The sequence below is a fragment of the Mixophyes fleayi genome, chromosome 2, assembly GCF_038048845.1.
Source record: "Mixophyes fleayi isolate aMixFle1 chromosome 2, aMixFle1.hap1, whole genome shotgun sequence".
Lineage (NCBI taxonomy): Eukaryota > Metazoa > Chordata > Amphibia > Anura > Limnodynastidae > Mixophyes > Mixophyes fleayi.
Window position 1 is genome coordinate 28,003,194 of NC_134403.1, and position 16,219 is coordinate 28,019,412.

General features: G+C 39.8%; 1 protein-coding gene across 5 annotated transcripts in view; it reads left to right on the forward strand.

Moving 5' to 3' along the window:
* The window catches only part of FAT3 (FAT atypical cadherin 3), a 451,200-nt gene that overhangs the window by 347,176 nt on the left and 87,805 nt on the right, over positions 1-16,219 (forward strand). For all 5 annotated transcript variants that reach the window (XM_075198718.1, XM_075198719.1, XM_075198721.1 and 2 more), the window contains 2 exons: positions 10,519-10,794; positions 11,738-11,948. In XM_075198718.1, coding sequence (XP_075054819.1) covers positions 10,519-10,794; positions 11,738-11,948 — 487 coding nt within the window. The remainder of the gene's footprint in view (positions 1-10,518; positions 10,795-11,737; positions 11,949-16,219) is intronic.

The window sequence follows — 16,219 nt, forward strand, 5'->3', positions numbered from 1 at the left end:
CTCTCTCTCTCTGTACCCCTCTCCCTCTCTCTCCCTCTCTCTCTCCCCCTCTCTCTCTGTATCCCCCTCTCTCTCTCTCTCTTTCTCTGTATCCCTCTCTCTCCCTCTCCCTGTATCCTCCCTCTCTCTCTCCCTCTCTCTCTCTCTCTCTCTCTCTCTCTCTCTCTCTCTCTCTCTCTCTCTATATATATATATATATATATACATATATATATATATATATATTACAGATATACAGGTGGAGGACATATGTGTGACAATATATTAGTATAGCGTGTGATTTAGCTTACATATTTTGAGGTTTGTAGTTATCTGTTTCCACAGTGAACAGCAGCTGACAGGGTGTGTCTGCGGTAAGACTAGTGAAGCAGAACACCTGAAGAAAACTCCTCTGTAAAGACACGATGGGAGTGTCAAAAGTCCTTCAAGCAAGGGCTGTGGGAGGAATGTGAACTATTTAAGCCTGAGTTGTTCAATATGTAGTGGTGACCGACGCCAAACAAGTTGGCCGGTGACTAGGGAGTTGGTCTCTTTTAAGGGTCACATAAAAGTGTGTGGAGCTTTGTGTTATGATCTACTTTGCCATCCTTGACAATAAAAGCAAAGTAGAAGCAAGAAGTAGTCGTGCGTACATCATCAGAAGGGTGCTCGTGTCACTATGAGCGCTGTACGCTCTATGAGTTTGTGGTGGATTCATTGGTGTAGTCATTGAACAAGCTGGATATAAAGCTCATTCAGATATATAGAAGTTTGATTCACATATACATTTTAGTGCTGTTTCTACTAGTCTTTGTAGTTGGTTGTTAACTTCTGTCTAATGAACTCTCGAAAGCTCTGATTGGCTACAAATTAGTCTAATCTGTGATAATTTTAGTACTCTCATTGGCTACTGGTGGGTCTCACTTTGTGAACATTCTAATGCTCTGATTGGCTGCAAAATGCTCACTGAAACCCACGCCCATAATCATTAGAAATACGGTGTTCCGAATTGTTCAGTACATTTCTCTTACAGTTTAGTGTTAGTAAGTGGCTTCAAACCACTTGATTCACAAAAACAATGTTACTCTTCCAGGTTCATTCAGTAGCCAATTCACTACCATTGTCTAAACTGTCAATGTAAAATAGGTATTAGTAAAAATGTTATTCACAACACCATTTTCTTTCTCACTGCGCTCACTTCACTGAGGGGTGTTACTTGCAGATTACATTTTCATCCTGTATTTTCCAATAGATTGTTTACTGGCTTATTCAAAAACCATTGTAAGCTTCCAAAACTACATGGCTGCTTTGTATGTCAGGTAACCATGTGGTTGGGCTTTTATTTGAATTAGTTCTTCATTGTGTGACTTTAGTGAGAAACTGTTCACTCACGTGCCATTTTTGTGCATTACACCCTATGGGTCTGATTCAGTATGGAAAGTAAAGCAGAAAAAAAGGAGTAACTTTGCACCTGGGCAAAACATGGTGCATTTGAGGGGGATGCACATTTAAAATTTGATAGCAGATTTCTATTTGGGATAGGGCATGTCCTAGACCAATTTTAAATGTGTGTAAAAATAAAGCTATGAAGTATTTGTGGGCTACATGAGAAAACAGCCATCATTTAACTTATGTGCAAAATAATAAACTAATTTGCACCCCTTGCATTGTAACATGGTTTGTCCAAGAGAAAATTTACTCCTTTTTTTCCCCTTATTTTCCATAATGAATCAGGCCCGATGTGTCATTTAAATAATACGTTGGGCCTGATTCATTAAGGCACGAAACAAATGTATTGTGTGTTTTTTAAAAAAAACGCATATAGGTCGTGCACACTCATGTCTGTTTTCAACGATGAGAGGATATAAAGATACGTCTGTTGATGAATCCGGGTCGAGGTCCTCTCTGCTCTAACAGACAATACACTGCAGGATTTGTCAGACAGTTTTTTTCACCCCCCCCACCCATAAAATACATTTATTAGGATGTTATGAATGTCTACTGTACATAAAATGCATTTTTACAGTTGCTCCTGATTGCAAACACATGTTATAGCATGCACACATACCCGTCATCACTAGCAATCGGCACTTACACCTGACCTGTAGCTTAGAGATGCCCAGAGCTTGAATCAGACGTTGGCACTCAATTGAATACGTGCATACGCCCCTTCCCCTCCCTGCTGCTCGTAGGCTGTAGTAAGGGTCCTTTGCTTTTGAGGATGAATTGGATGTTACTGCGTTCTCTGGCGTATGCTCCAGTGTATAATATACAGGGGCAGCACGGTGGCTCAGTGGTTAGTACTTCTGCCTCACAGCGCTGGGGTCATAAGTTCTATTCCCGACCATGGCCTTATCTGTGTGGAGTTTGTATGTTCTCCCTGTGTTTGCGTGGGTTTCCTCCAGGTGCTCTGGTTTCCTCCCACACTCCAAAAACATACTTGTAGATTAATTGGCTGATATCAAAATTGACCCTAGTCTCTGTCTCTTTCTGTCTGTGTGTGTGTGTTAGGGAATTTAGACTGTAAGCTCCAATGGGGCAGGGACTGGTGTGAGTGAGTTCTCTGTACAGCGCTGCGGAATCAGTGGCGCTATATAAATAAATGGTGATGATGATGATAACAATGTTATGTCACCCCATTGATTCACGCACTGCTGCAACTAACTTTATATGACATTTAATGGAGCACATCAGTCACTGTCCCACCTGGTCACAGACATTAACCCTAAGATCAGAAGGTGCTTAGTGACATGATTATACCCGGAATCTAGGACAGGGATGAGATACAATGTCAGAGAAAGTATCGATCCTTATAATGTACTTTGGGCAAAACTGTGCTGAAATAAGACTCTTGTTTTGGTTCTGCATAAGCACCTTTAAAAAAATTGAAACGGAAATAGAAAGTCCCTATTTTCTTTGGAAAGCAGGAAAATCTTATATCAATCGCAACTACTTTGTTTAGTCCTCTAAAGAGCCCAATCAAATTAAAATACATACATAAAAGTATCCATGTCTTGACAGAGCTAGAAATATTTTTGTTTGCTGCGCAGGCTACTGTTCTCTGTTATCTGCTCTTAGTTATCATTTAGAGCCAGCTATTGATTTATGCTTGGTGCCAAAGGCTGTAAAACAGCTATAGGAGCGTATCACCGAAAAATGATGTTAAACTAACAGCTCCAGGAGTTTCAGTCCTGTGAAAATTGTCATTTTAGATTTCCAGATGTCGGGAAAGTGGCACTCACGAGATCTACGACAGCTGCGGCATAATCCTGAAAATACTTCCACGCTCCGGAGTAACACACTTCAATTATTGTCATTTACGACTTGTCTTTAAATCCATAAATCATATAATTGTATCTAGTAAAAAGTGCAATGGGTTGATTCTAAAAAAAAACCTTCCATTTATTGCAATGGCAAAAATATTATACATAATTCCAAGCCTTTAGTTGTAAATTGCTTTTAAGTGTATTTACAAAAAAAAAAAGAGCTTTGCTTTGCTATTTTAATCTGAAAATTACCAGCCACTCCAAAACAAAATATCTGGGCTAGAAACTGCAGAGAGTGCAGGGGAGTGTTGTGTGTACAGGCACTGAATACTGTCAGTCCCACGCAGACCTGTGTCGTATAACGATAAGAGGGGGAAAATAAGTCAACACAACACAGACCTCCTCTGGAATTATGTGGGAAACCCGCCTGATTGAAGTGACCCTGAGGGGGTCTAAGAGAATGAAAGCGGGGGTTTCAGGAAAATAATTAGACCTAAGGGGACCCTCTTGAAGTACAGAGCGTGTAGGAGAGTGGTTACATTCTGGAATGAGCGCATCAGAACATTCAATTCAAAGTGAAGCGTTTACAGCTTAAGGTCTTAATAGGTTTGTAGTGCAGCAGAGGTCTCTTGCAAAGCAATTACCTATGAGCAGCGCGTTTCGCTCTCTGAATACTGTACAATCTATTTTCACAGAGAAACCATGGCAACGATTCTGTTTTTTGTTTTTTTTTGCACTTTATGAATGAAGCAGAACAATTAGTTACGGGCAACATAATAAATGGCTGTTGTGAACTTTGTTACTATTTTGTTCATATTTTTAATGCGTAACTTTTTTTTTTGTTGTTGTTGTTGCCAAGTTGTATTATTTTGAATGTCTGTTTAATGACTGACTTCAGTATCAATTTATAACTGATTTCATTTGTAAGGTTGGGGGCCCCAGAGAGTCTTTTGTTAAAACTTTTGTAACTGTGGGAAGTTTGAGTAACAAGGGACGTGTGCGGACTGCTAATGAAGGGAAGCGCAGGATGAGATTGGCAGAGAATAAGCATCTTCTATATTAGAGGACGGGGATCTGTGCAGGACAATCAGGTCTACGAGTGCATAAGAGACTGAAGGCAATGGGTATCTAGATAACTTATCCTAATTAGACACAACTCCTTAATTGCAACACTCTGCACTAAAAAAAGATACAGCTAAAATAGCTCCTCACTAATGACTCTTCTTGGTGCAGACTTCTTCACATGTTCTATTTAGGTTTGTCAAAACCTGCAACATTTTTTTACGTTTTTATTCAGCCTGATATTCCTTTGTGCTGTTATGTTTATTGAGTTATTGAATTATTTGTGGTTTTATACTATAATAGCCTCCGAAACATGAAAGTGAAGTCATGCTCTGAGTGTTGAGCAGTATGTTTTATTTTATTTGTGGGCAAGCTGACCTCGGTGGCAGAAGGGCAAATAGTCCCCAGTCCAAATACATCTTGGTAACAATAGCAAACACGCTCAGAGAGGGAGTTTAGGGGGTATTACAGCTGTTTGGATAGGTGCCAATGCAATAAATTTTGTCCAAACATTGTAAGAAAGTAAAACTTGAACTGTAGTAATCATTTTGTCCAGCAGGTGGGGCCCTGGTAAGTCATACCATTACTCATTTGCTTTATACTAGAATATATAAGAACAGCATTTATATATATATGGTACAGTTGTTATGCATGTTGAATACTTGGAACTTGGGGATTTCCAGCTTTGGTATTGTTTTTCTAGAATCTGGGACACCATACCTAAAATATATTTGCAAACTACCCCTGTCTTAACTGATACCCTCTCTCATCATGATGTTGCTTAGCAGTGCTCCCCACGGTGATTATAGCAGGAGGTGCTCCGTGATCATTTCTGCAAATATGACAATGTTTTATATATATATATATATATATATATATATATATATATATATATATATATTTATTTTAGAGATGGGCGGGTCCGGTTCTCCGAGAACCGAACCCACCCGAACTTTGGGTATCCGAGTACCGAGCTGAGCAGCTCGGTACTCTCCCGCCCATTCCGAATCCAAATCGAGGCCGAACGTCATTGTGACGTCGTCGGATCTCGGGACTCGGTTCTCGCGATACTTCAACTTTATAAATACACGCCTCCACAGCAATCCATCGCCATTTGACAGAGGGAGAGAGCAGGGTGTAGTCATAGGCTAATTAGAGCAGGGACAGAGAATACCATATTGTTCTTGCAATTGCTCTAACCAAAATCGCTAGTGCAGAGAGGAGGATAGAGGTTTATTATTTTTTCTTCATATTTGGCACTCCCCAGCGCTTTTGGGGTGTCCCCCATAATTGTGCATTAATATTTCTGGCTGTCAAAAGTCATATCTGTCAGCAGTATCTACTAAATAATTTGTAGCACACCTCAGTGTTTTTGGGGTGTCCTCCCTAATTGTGCATTAATATTTCTGGCTGTCAAAAGTCATATCTGTCAGCAGTATCTACTCAATAATTTTTAGCACTCCTCAGTGTTTTTGGGGTGTCCTCCCTAATTGTGCATTAATATTTCTGGCTGTCAAAAGTCATATCTGTCAGCAGTATCTACTCAATAATTTGTAGCACTCCTCAGTGTTTTTGGGGTGTCCTCCCTAATTGTGCATTAATATTTCTGGCTGTCAAAAGTCATATCTGTCAGCAGTATCTACTCAATAATTTTTAGCACTCCTCAGTGTTTTTGGGGTGTCCTCCCTAATTGTGCATTAATATTTCTGGCTGTCAAAAGTCATATCTGTCAGCAGTATCTACTCAATAATTTTTAGCACTCCTCAGTGTTTTTGGGGTGTCCTCCCTAATTGTGCATTAATATTTCTGGCTGTCAAAAGTCATATCTGTCAGCAGTATCTACTCAATAATTTGTAGCACACCTCAGTGTTTTTGGGGTGTCCCCCATAATTGTGCATTAATATTTCTGGCTGTCAAAAGTCATATCTGTCAGCAGTATCTACTCAATAATTTTTAGCACTCCTCAGTGTTTTTGGGGTGTCCTCCCTAATTGTGCATTAATATTTCTGGCTGTCAAAAGTCATATCTGTCAGCAGTATCTACTCAATAATTTGTAGCACACCTCAGTGTTTTTGGGGTGTCCTCCCTAATTGTGCATTAATATTTCTGGCTGTCAAAAGTCATATCTGTCAGCAGTATCTACTCAATAATTTTTAGCACTCCTCAGTGTTTTTGGGGTGTCCTCCCTAATTGTGCATTAATATTTCTGGCTGTCAAAAGTCATATCTGTCAGCAGTATCTACTCAATAATTTTTAGCACTCCTCAGTGTTTTTGGGGTGTCCTCCCTAATTGTGCATTAATATTTCTGGCTGTCAAAAGTCATATCTGTCAGCAGTATCTACTCAATAATTTTTAGCACTCCCCAGTGGTTTGCGCTCAGAATGGATTCAAAGCAGTCCACATATGATCTAAATGAGCAACCAGGTTCTGTCACCAGTCCTGATGTTAGTGTTCCCAGTACGTCATCTGGCCAAGGCGATGTCAAACAACAGAGTGTTTTCAAATTAGTGCAAAAAACAAAAACCCAAAAAAATTTTACTGTATTGAAGCGAAAAAGAAGTGTAACTGAGCAAAAGTTAAGTGACGATAAAAAAAAAATTGCAAGCATGCCATTCTACACACGCAGTGGCAAAGAGAGAATGAGGCCTTCACCTTTGGCTATTAGTGGCAGATCCCAAAAAGTTACCCAGCCTACAATTGGTGCACAACTACTGTTACGCGTCAAAGCCGAGCTGCAAGATAACAGTGAGGCATTACAGGAGAATATTTGCTCTGATTCACAAATGACAACAATCCCTGTGGAGAGTCCATCCAACAGTGGGATGTCTAATCGTGACCATTCTGTTAGTCTACCCATAAAGAAGGGCCCTTTCAGCAGTTCTGCTGATGTGTGCCTGAACAGCCCGAGTGTAGCCGGTGATACACCAAGTGAGGATGACACTTTGTCTTTAGAAGAGGATGTGGGGGAGATTTGGGTATCCGACGATGAGGATGCGGTTGATTGTGTAAGTCCTGCAGCAGTGTGGCACCAGTGGGAGCAGTTCTGGCATGTGAGGTTCTGGCACCAATATGCACTTTCCAAACACAAGCAGGGATGACGCAGGGGGCAGACCACAACAGTTTGACATCTGGGCTGGTTTGAAGGATTTGTCAAAAAAATGTGTGACCTTGACCATAATTCCAACCAATCCTACTATTAACATGCAAAGGATGGTGGAGGGCCTATCAGGGATTAAACTGTATTTTTCATAATTTTCACTAATAATGTTTGGGTGTAATATACACCCAAAGACGAGTGCTCAATTGCTAAGAGTCATTGATGGAGAGGAAGACAAGCAGGCTTGTCTGTAGAATTTGCAGGCAAATTGTGCTGCGTTATATAGGTAACACCCAAAGAGAAGAGCTCCATTGCTCCATTGCTAATTGTAATTGCTGAAATAGAAATAATAGGGCTGACAGTCTTGGTCTAAATCTGCAGTTACATTTTATTGTACCATAGCTCATTGCGAAACTGGAGAGGTGGCAGGGTTTAGTGATAATCTTCCTCCAACAATACTAATTCATCCCAATATCCCAATATCATAGAAGTCTGTGTAGTATGATGTAATTGCTGATAATGGCCTTCCAAAGGGAATGACTAGTTGATTTTAGGGCAGAGCTGTCACGGTTTTTGGGCAAATCTTTTACAGCACAGCAAATATCAAAATGTTTAGCGGACTCATCTGCATCATCACTGGGTGTCTTGGGAAAGCAATTTCTTTTATTACAAGCAGTTGCCAGAGAAACTGAAGGAGAAGACGTCCCAACAAGATGTTGATAAGTCTGGGATCCTTGCAAAGAAAATTAAGTATTTCATCTACAATTAAAATATAGTTAGCACATTTACTTTGTTTTATTGCACACTATAATTTTATGTAGCACCTTTTCAAAATCTATTATTAAGGCAATCACTTGACTCAAGCTAACTGTGTCTGCACTTTCTTCACAGGTAACTACTTCGCTGGACTAAAGTATATTCCCCTCAAATGCTAGTCTTCTTGCAGCTGCTGTATTCTCCTACATGCTGTTGCAGAAACCACAAATTGACCCTAAATGTTTATGGACACAAACAGCATCTCCTGCATGTCATTTTTCAAAAGTTCTGTAACACCAAGTTGATAGTGTGTGCAAAACAGGAAATGTGATGGAATTCAGCCCCGCTGTAATGCTGGACCAATATTGGGGTCGTAATCAGAAATGACATATCCTCAGGAGACTCCAAGCAGGATTAGCCATCTTTCAATGACATCCCTTAGTTTTTGGAACAGTTTGTCAGCTGTATGCCTCTTAGTGAAGCTGCTGATACACAGAGTAGCCTACTTCTCAAAAATGTGATGCACCTGGGTACATGCTGCTGCTGTCCATGCTGGGGAAGGCGAAAGACCAACCCAGTGGGCTTTCACAGTCATATAATCTTTTGTTTGCCCAGTTCCGCTTGTACACATATCTGTGGTTAAGTGTACAGTGGGTAGAATACCATTTTGTCACCCAATAATGACATTTTTAGGAACTTTCCGGTACAGGAGAGAATAAGCTTTTCTAGTAAAATGGTATAGTGATGACATTTGCTAACAGGGACATAACACCTCAATTAAATGTCTTAAACCAACTGTATTAATAGTGGACATTGGACACAGATCTAACGCTAGCATAGTACCCAGGGCGTCTGTGATCCGCTTTGCGACTGGGTGACAGGTTTCATTCTTGCTTCCTCTTGCAGAGGATTGTTTACTTGCCAATTGTTGGGGGGGAAGATTGCAGGTGCTGGGATGTAGATGAGAGAAGGGAGGTAGATTATGCTGGAATGCTTGTTGTTAATTTTTTTTTAACCAAAGTTTCTGATTTTCCCAACAGTTTGCCAATAACTCGCTGAAAAATGACGAAACATGGATGAGGATCCCAGATGGTTAAGGTCCCTACCTCTACTGAGTGTGGCTTTCAAAATGTTACAAATGGATAGACAACTCTTGCCAGGATTCGTGTAAAAATAATTCCACACTTAAGAGGTGGATTTTTGGTCTTATGCCCAGGCATGACAATGGCCTTTTTGTTATCACTGGCAAGAACTGCAGCAATTTTTCTTTTCAAGTGTATGAAAATCATATTGTGACATAGGAGGTGTTCAAAATTGAATAAAAAATGACTGGAAATTAGTGTTACTGAGGTTAATAATAATGTAGCTACAAAATAATACCTAAATTATGTTATTTTAGCACCAATAAATGTAATTTTTATAACAAATTGCAAAACAAAACCAAACAAAACCAAAACCAAAACCAAAACACGCAATGGCGGTTTTGCAAAACCAAAACCAAAACACGACGGTAATCCAGATCCAAAACCGAATCCAAAACCAAAACACGGGGGTCAGTGACCATCTCTAATTTATTTATACATATTTATACACAGTGGTGGAAGTGGGGGGTATATGGTGGTATGCCATACAGAAACTTCTCCTATTGCTTTAAGTGTAAAACTATCAAATACCATTCACTTATATTTTCCATACCACCACTTCTAAATTTCCACTTTGACCACTATATAGAGGGGCAAACGCAGGATTTGTAGTGGGGGGTTTCCACACCACACCACAAGTGGGCGTGACCAGCATGCATAGGGGCGTGGCTATATTATTAGACAGTGCTTGGCTGCTCTCCAACTCTTCCTATCCCCATAATATATATGGGCAATGCTGCGTGCACTACTGTTAGGTGCACACAGCTCTCCCTTTTCAAGCAGAGCTGCATGAAGCAGGAGCAGGGTCCAGTCACCTCAATTATACAGTGCCCCAGGCTTGGAGGGGGTTTCCAGCAACTAGGACCCCCCCCCCCCATCGGTTTGCCTATGCTATATATATATATATATATATATATATATATATATGACGCCCTTACAGTTATTTATTTCAACATTTTAACTCAGTTACACAGTCCTTTTTCAGGCTTTCAAACAATTATGTCAACTATATATATATTTATGTATGTATATATTCCATGGACAATGAAAGAGAAGCAAAAGCTGGTCTAACCCCATAAACAATTGTCATTGGGTAAGACTCCATAACTCATTCCAATACATAAGGAGAACAAGGTACAATGGCGATCAAGTTCACATGATATCATTTTATTATCATATATTTTTAATAACATTCTAAACTTTTCCCTCTCTTAGGTTCTCATCCGAGTCCTGGACAACAATGACAACGGTCCGGAGTTCTCACATCCGAGTTATGAGGCCACGATCTCAGAGGACGTCCTTCCGGACACCGAAATCTTACAGATCAAAGCCACAGACAAGGACGAAAACCACAAACTAAATTACATCGTCCACAGCAGCATAGACCCCATAAGTATGAAGAAGTTCCGCATTGATCCCGGTACGGGGACTCTGTACACCGCGGAGAGGCTGGACCACGAGACCCAGGCCCACCACATCCTCACCGTAATGGTAAGCTCTACTAACCACCATGCTGGTCTGTACGTGGAGTTATGTTTTTTCATTCGTTATGGCTTCTAAACTAATGTGGACACAACACTTGGAATACAGCCGGTTAAAGAGGATCTAACAAGACTGGGGAAAGGAGAGTGTTAATGTATTATATACTATGTATGTGTTTAATAAGAACAAATTCCCCACTTGCTCCCTCCACCGACACTGTATACAAATCATCATCATCATTTATTTATATAGCGCCACTGATTCCGCAGCGCTGTACAGAGAACTCACTCACTTCAGTCCCTGCCCTATTGGAGCTAACAGTCTAAATCCCCTCATATATACACACACACACAGACAGAGAGAGACACTAGGGTCAATTTTGATAGCAGCCAATTAACCTACCAGTATGTTTTTGGAATATGGGAGGAAACCGGAGCACCGGAGGAAACCCACGCAAACACAGGGAGAACATACAAACTCCACACAGATAAGGCCATGGTCAGGAATTGAACTCATTACCACAGCGCTGTGAGGCAGAAGTGCTAACCACTAAACCACTGGTCACTGTTGCTATAATATTTCCCACAACATACTGCTTCAGTAGGGACATATGTCACTTATAAGAATGCACTTCATGCCATATACCTACACTCTCTGGTACAGAACATATTAATCCGTCAGGTACGATTTCCATTATTCCCAGCAAAGAGCAGGCACTGATTTGATTCAGAGTACTAAAATCTAGCTATATTTTTTTTGCAAAAATGTTATTTTCTATTTGAAAGGAGGAATGGAACATTTGCAGTAGGTCAGTAAACATCTGTGCAGTTTGTTTGGTTGTTCTCCTACGATGCCCTGACATTATCTGACCTACTGCTGAAATTCTATTTAGTGACTGTACGGTGCTCAGTTTATTAATAAAACATTGGAATTTCTCCCTTCTCTAAACAAGGTGAAAGATCAGGAGTTCCCATACCGACGAAACCTGGCTCGTGTTACAATTACCGTAGAAGACGCCAACGACCACAGCCCGTACTTCACCAGTCCGCTCTACGATGCCTCCGTGTTCGAGTCTGCCGCCGTAGGCTCTGCAGTCATACAGGTCACAGCCTTAGACAGAGACAAGGGAGAAAATGCAGAACTTATTTACTCCATAGAAACAGGTAACGACAGGCACGAGCGATTCTGCATATAATGCATTTTCTCTGAATATTTTTATTCGTAAGCATGACTGTGGCTGCATTACTTGCTATCCTGGAAAAAAATGGTTCATTAATTGCACCTACACACAGTGGAGGGAGCCATTTTGTGGATAACTCCAGTATTAGTGAGAATGCAGCCTGTCAACTCACTAGACGCTAGTGATATCGCTAAGGCGCTTGGCGGAGGCGGCCATTTTGTAGAATGACCTAGAAATCATTTTAATGCGGCCTATCAATCCACCAGGAACTAGCCACAGCCATAGGGCACCAAGTACCTCAGTGAGGTCACTATTTGAAAGTGAATTAATAGGCTTGATTGTTAATTGCAGCTCCTTTATCCCACAAAATGGCCGTCCTCCACTGTGCGTTAAGTCCTGATGCGCTGTAAAGGGAAAAAAAAATTATATGAGGTAAAAATGGAAATATAACTAAAACAACAAACATCATTTGATCATATAATATGTTTTATTACATGGCTGTTTCTCTATAAGCTGCTTGTAAAGTTTATTATTCTGTTTATGATAATATCTTTGATAAACAACAGTCTGTTACCAAATCATAACGAACCAATGAATACTTTAATAAATGCATTTTTAGTAACATGATTTTCAGAATCAGTTCTACTTGTAATACACATTGTTTCCTTTTTAAGTGCTTTTTAATGTAATGTGTAATGTTGGTTTAATCTCTAAATGTTCCTTTTTGCCATGTAAAGTACCAGCTATACATCATTGCAAGACAATCATTATTCAGTCCTTTATGATACTTCAGGGGTTGAATTGAAACCTCAAATAACAACCTTTGAGACTGTAATAAGTTTCAGGTTATCCGTCCCCTCTCCATGTATGTAAATATAGATATATAAATGTATATTAGGCACACAGAGCAGAGGACTCGAGTTTCCATTTAAACCTGTTTTAGAAACATCTGCGGGACAGGAAATAATTTGTATTGCTCGCCCTATGTCTGTAGCACTGCGCGCTCCGTGATATTTAATTCTATACTTGGAGAAACAGCCGCAGCCCCGTATGGTATAGTTATTAAGCAGACTCTCAGCAATTCATAGCCTGGAACACTAGTTATGCATATAATTGTTGTTTGCATTGAGTGCGCCTCAAGGCTATATTACTGTATATGCCAGATATAAAAATAACTTATTGGTACTCAGCGGTGAAAAGCCAGCAGTAGAAGTTATTTCTTTGAGGTATTAAACTGGGTGTCTTTCCCGCTTATACTGCCAGCTTACAAGAGAAACACTTAATAGTCGTTGGGCCACTGCTTCCAGCCCCTATAGACTGTACGCACCATGGCATTTGGTCTACGGATGCCTGGAACTGGGCAGCGCCAGCCATCCACACGAATGTCGCTCAGCTTTTGCCTGGTTGGCGGTGATGGAAGACGCTGTCTCAGCATGGTTCAAAATAAATGCTCAATTGGCTTCAGATCTGGTGACTGAGGAGACCATAACCTATAGAAAACATTTTAAAATAAATGGATTTTAATTTTCAAACTAAAATTTCAACAAATCCATAAATTTGTCTATTATTTTTGACTCCTTATTTTTTTTAGCTTGCCAATTTTTATTCCTGAGACCTGTGACACACACCCCCACTCTCTTTATAAAGACTGCACGCATTTCGTGTAAGGAGCAAATCTAGCTAAGGGGTGTAGATATGCACCTCAACAAAACGTGTTGTGATGTAAGGGGTACAAATCCAAATTTTTATTTTGCATGCAAAGAAACGCAGCAACGTCCAATTTCTTTAGAGCACAAAGGACACTTACTACAGTCTACAATTTAAGGAGTGGAGTGGGGGAAGGGACATTTGTCAGTGTACAGTAAGGATGTGCCATGCTCGTGTGCACTCTGCAAAATCAGATTCATGCCCTGGAAATCTCAAAGGTCCTTCTATTTTAGCCATATCTCTTGCTCCAGCTATAAGTCTAGTCTCACTGCCCATTACTAGTGATAACAGCTGTGTATGCATGCTATAACATGTGTTTGTTTAAAAATGTATTTTAAGTACAGTAAGTGCATTTTCCAGTCTGGAAGAGCAGAGCAGACCTACACCCGGTTTTATCACCACACGTATCTTCACATCCGCTCCTTGTTGAATTTGGACAAACTTATACCCTATTCACATGCTTTTTTTGGGGGGGTTTTAAACGCACATTATGTTCAGTATGCGTGACTTGATAAATCAGGCCCATCGTGTTTCACAAAATTACACCATATCAATTGTCATTTTTAAAACCGAGTCACTTTTTCAACATCTTTCAGAGATTAAATGTTTTTCATATTCAACTTTTAAAAGTTGAATGACTTAAGACCACCGTAGCTGGAAATATTATCTAAAAAACGTACACTTCACAGTTTCCATTTCACACGTTGAACAAATTTCGTGAAATCGCTGACATTTACTAAATGTCACAGGGAACACTAGTCTTTCTGGTCCGATGGAAGGTATTTGCTATTGAAGTTAGTAACAGGGAAAATGATGGACACAATTAATTAATATCAATGTACTAAATGTACTAAATAATGTACTACCTCTTCCCCCTATATTCAGCAGAATAACTGTTATATTGAGTAATTGTTTCTGAAACAAATGCAGTGCTTAAAAGAATATTATTACATAGAAGAAATGATTTGTTGCATTTTTAAAGATTTTATCCAATTACAGTGATATTAAACATTTTGTACAGAAGAAAAACATCTTTTTTTTTTCAAAATTTTTATTGAGGTAAAAAGAAAATATGTCAAGTACAATTAAATGCATTATAAAGTACAAGTATGTATTCACAATTTTTTTTTTTTTTTTTTTTAACATTCCAATGTGCAATCACAATTACATGTCATTCCATTCCAAAAATCCCCCTTTCCACAGGACTTAACTGTCATTAGATATAGATATATTGATTGGGGGGTCTGCAGAGACCATTCTCAACTCATACCATTGAGTGTTGTGGAAACTATTCCAGAGTTGTGTTCGTATAGCGTGAGGTAAAAGGTCTATAAAACTCTCCCATGTGTTAAAAAATTGTTTTACTCTAGACTCTTTTTGCAAGGAAGTCTCTATCCAATCCATTCGAAATATATGATAGAGTTTTTCTCTAAAAAGAGAGAACACAGGGGGAGAATTCTGGGCCCAGACCTGCAGTATGCTTTTTCTAGCCGCAGCTGAAATTGCTAATAATAAAATTTTGCATCCCCTGCTAACTTTGCAGCTACTTGGAAGTATTCCAAATATCGCCCATTCCGGAGATAGGGGTGCATAGTTCACCAAATATGTATTAGAGAATCTCCAAATCTGAGTCCAGAATCTTTTAATTGGGGGACATTCCCAGAAGCAATGTGTCAGATCCGCTCTTGGAGATCCACATTTCGGACAACAATGAGATTCCGATAGTCCTATCTGAAACCTACGAGATGGAGATAGATACGCTCTATGAAAAATGTTAAGAAACATTTCTGTATAGGTCATGGCCGGTAAAATTTTAATGGAGTTGGCAAGTGCTTTAAGGAGAACTTCTGGAGTCAGATGAGGGAACCGTTCCTGCCATAACGAAAGACCAGTTTTAGAGTGATTATAATCAAATTGATCCCGTATCAAGGAGTAGTGTTGCGATATGGCCTGATGAGTTAAGGGAGGCTTTGAAAGCATAACATCCAAGGGGTTATCCCAATCCGAGGGAGGAATTTTCCGCAAAACTGTACTAATGTAATGTTGGCATTGGAATACAGCTAGGTGGTAGGGAGCCAGCTGCGGATAAGTTGAGCTAATTTGGGCATAAGTCATTGGTTTACGTGTGTTTATATTGATTAATTGTCTTATTTTAGTAATTCCCAACTTTGCCCAATCACTAAATGGGAAGGAGGCTGAGCCATTCTGAAAATTCGGGTTCTTTAACAGGGGGAGATGCACCGAAGTATAGGGACTTAAGTGGTTTATATGACAGAGTTTGTGCCAGAGTTTGCGTGTGGTATATAAGAGTGGATTATGTATAGTCTGAGTTGGTAATTCTTGTTCATGTAAGTGGATAAAGGCCAATAAGTTAAGATTAGGTATAAAACTCTGGTCCAGTGTAGTGTTAGTATAGATGTCTGTCTTATGCAACCAGTCTCTAAGGTGCCGTAATTGAGCCGCTTGATTATATCTGGTGATATTTGGCAGATTCAGCCCCCCTTTATCTTTGGACTGCTGTAACTTGATCAGCCCAATACGCGGTTT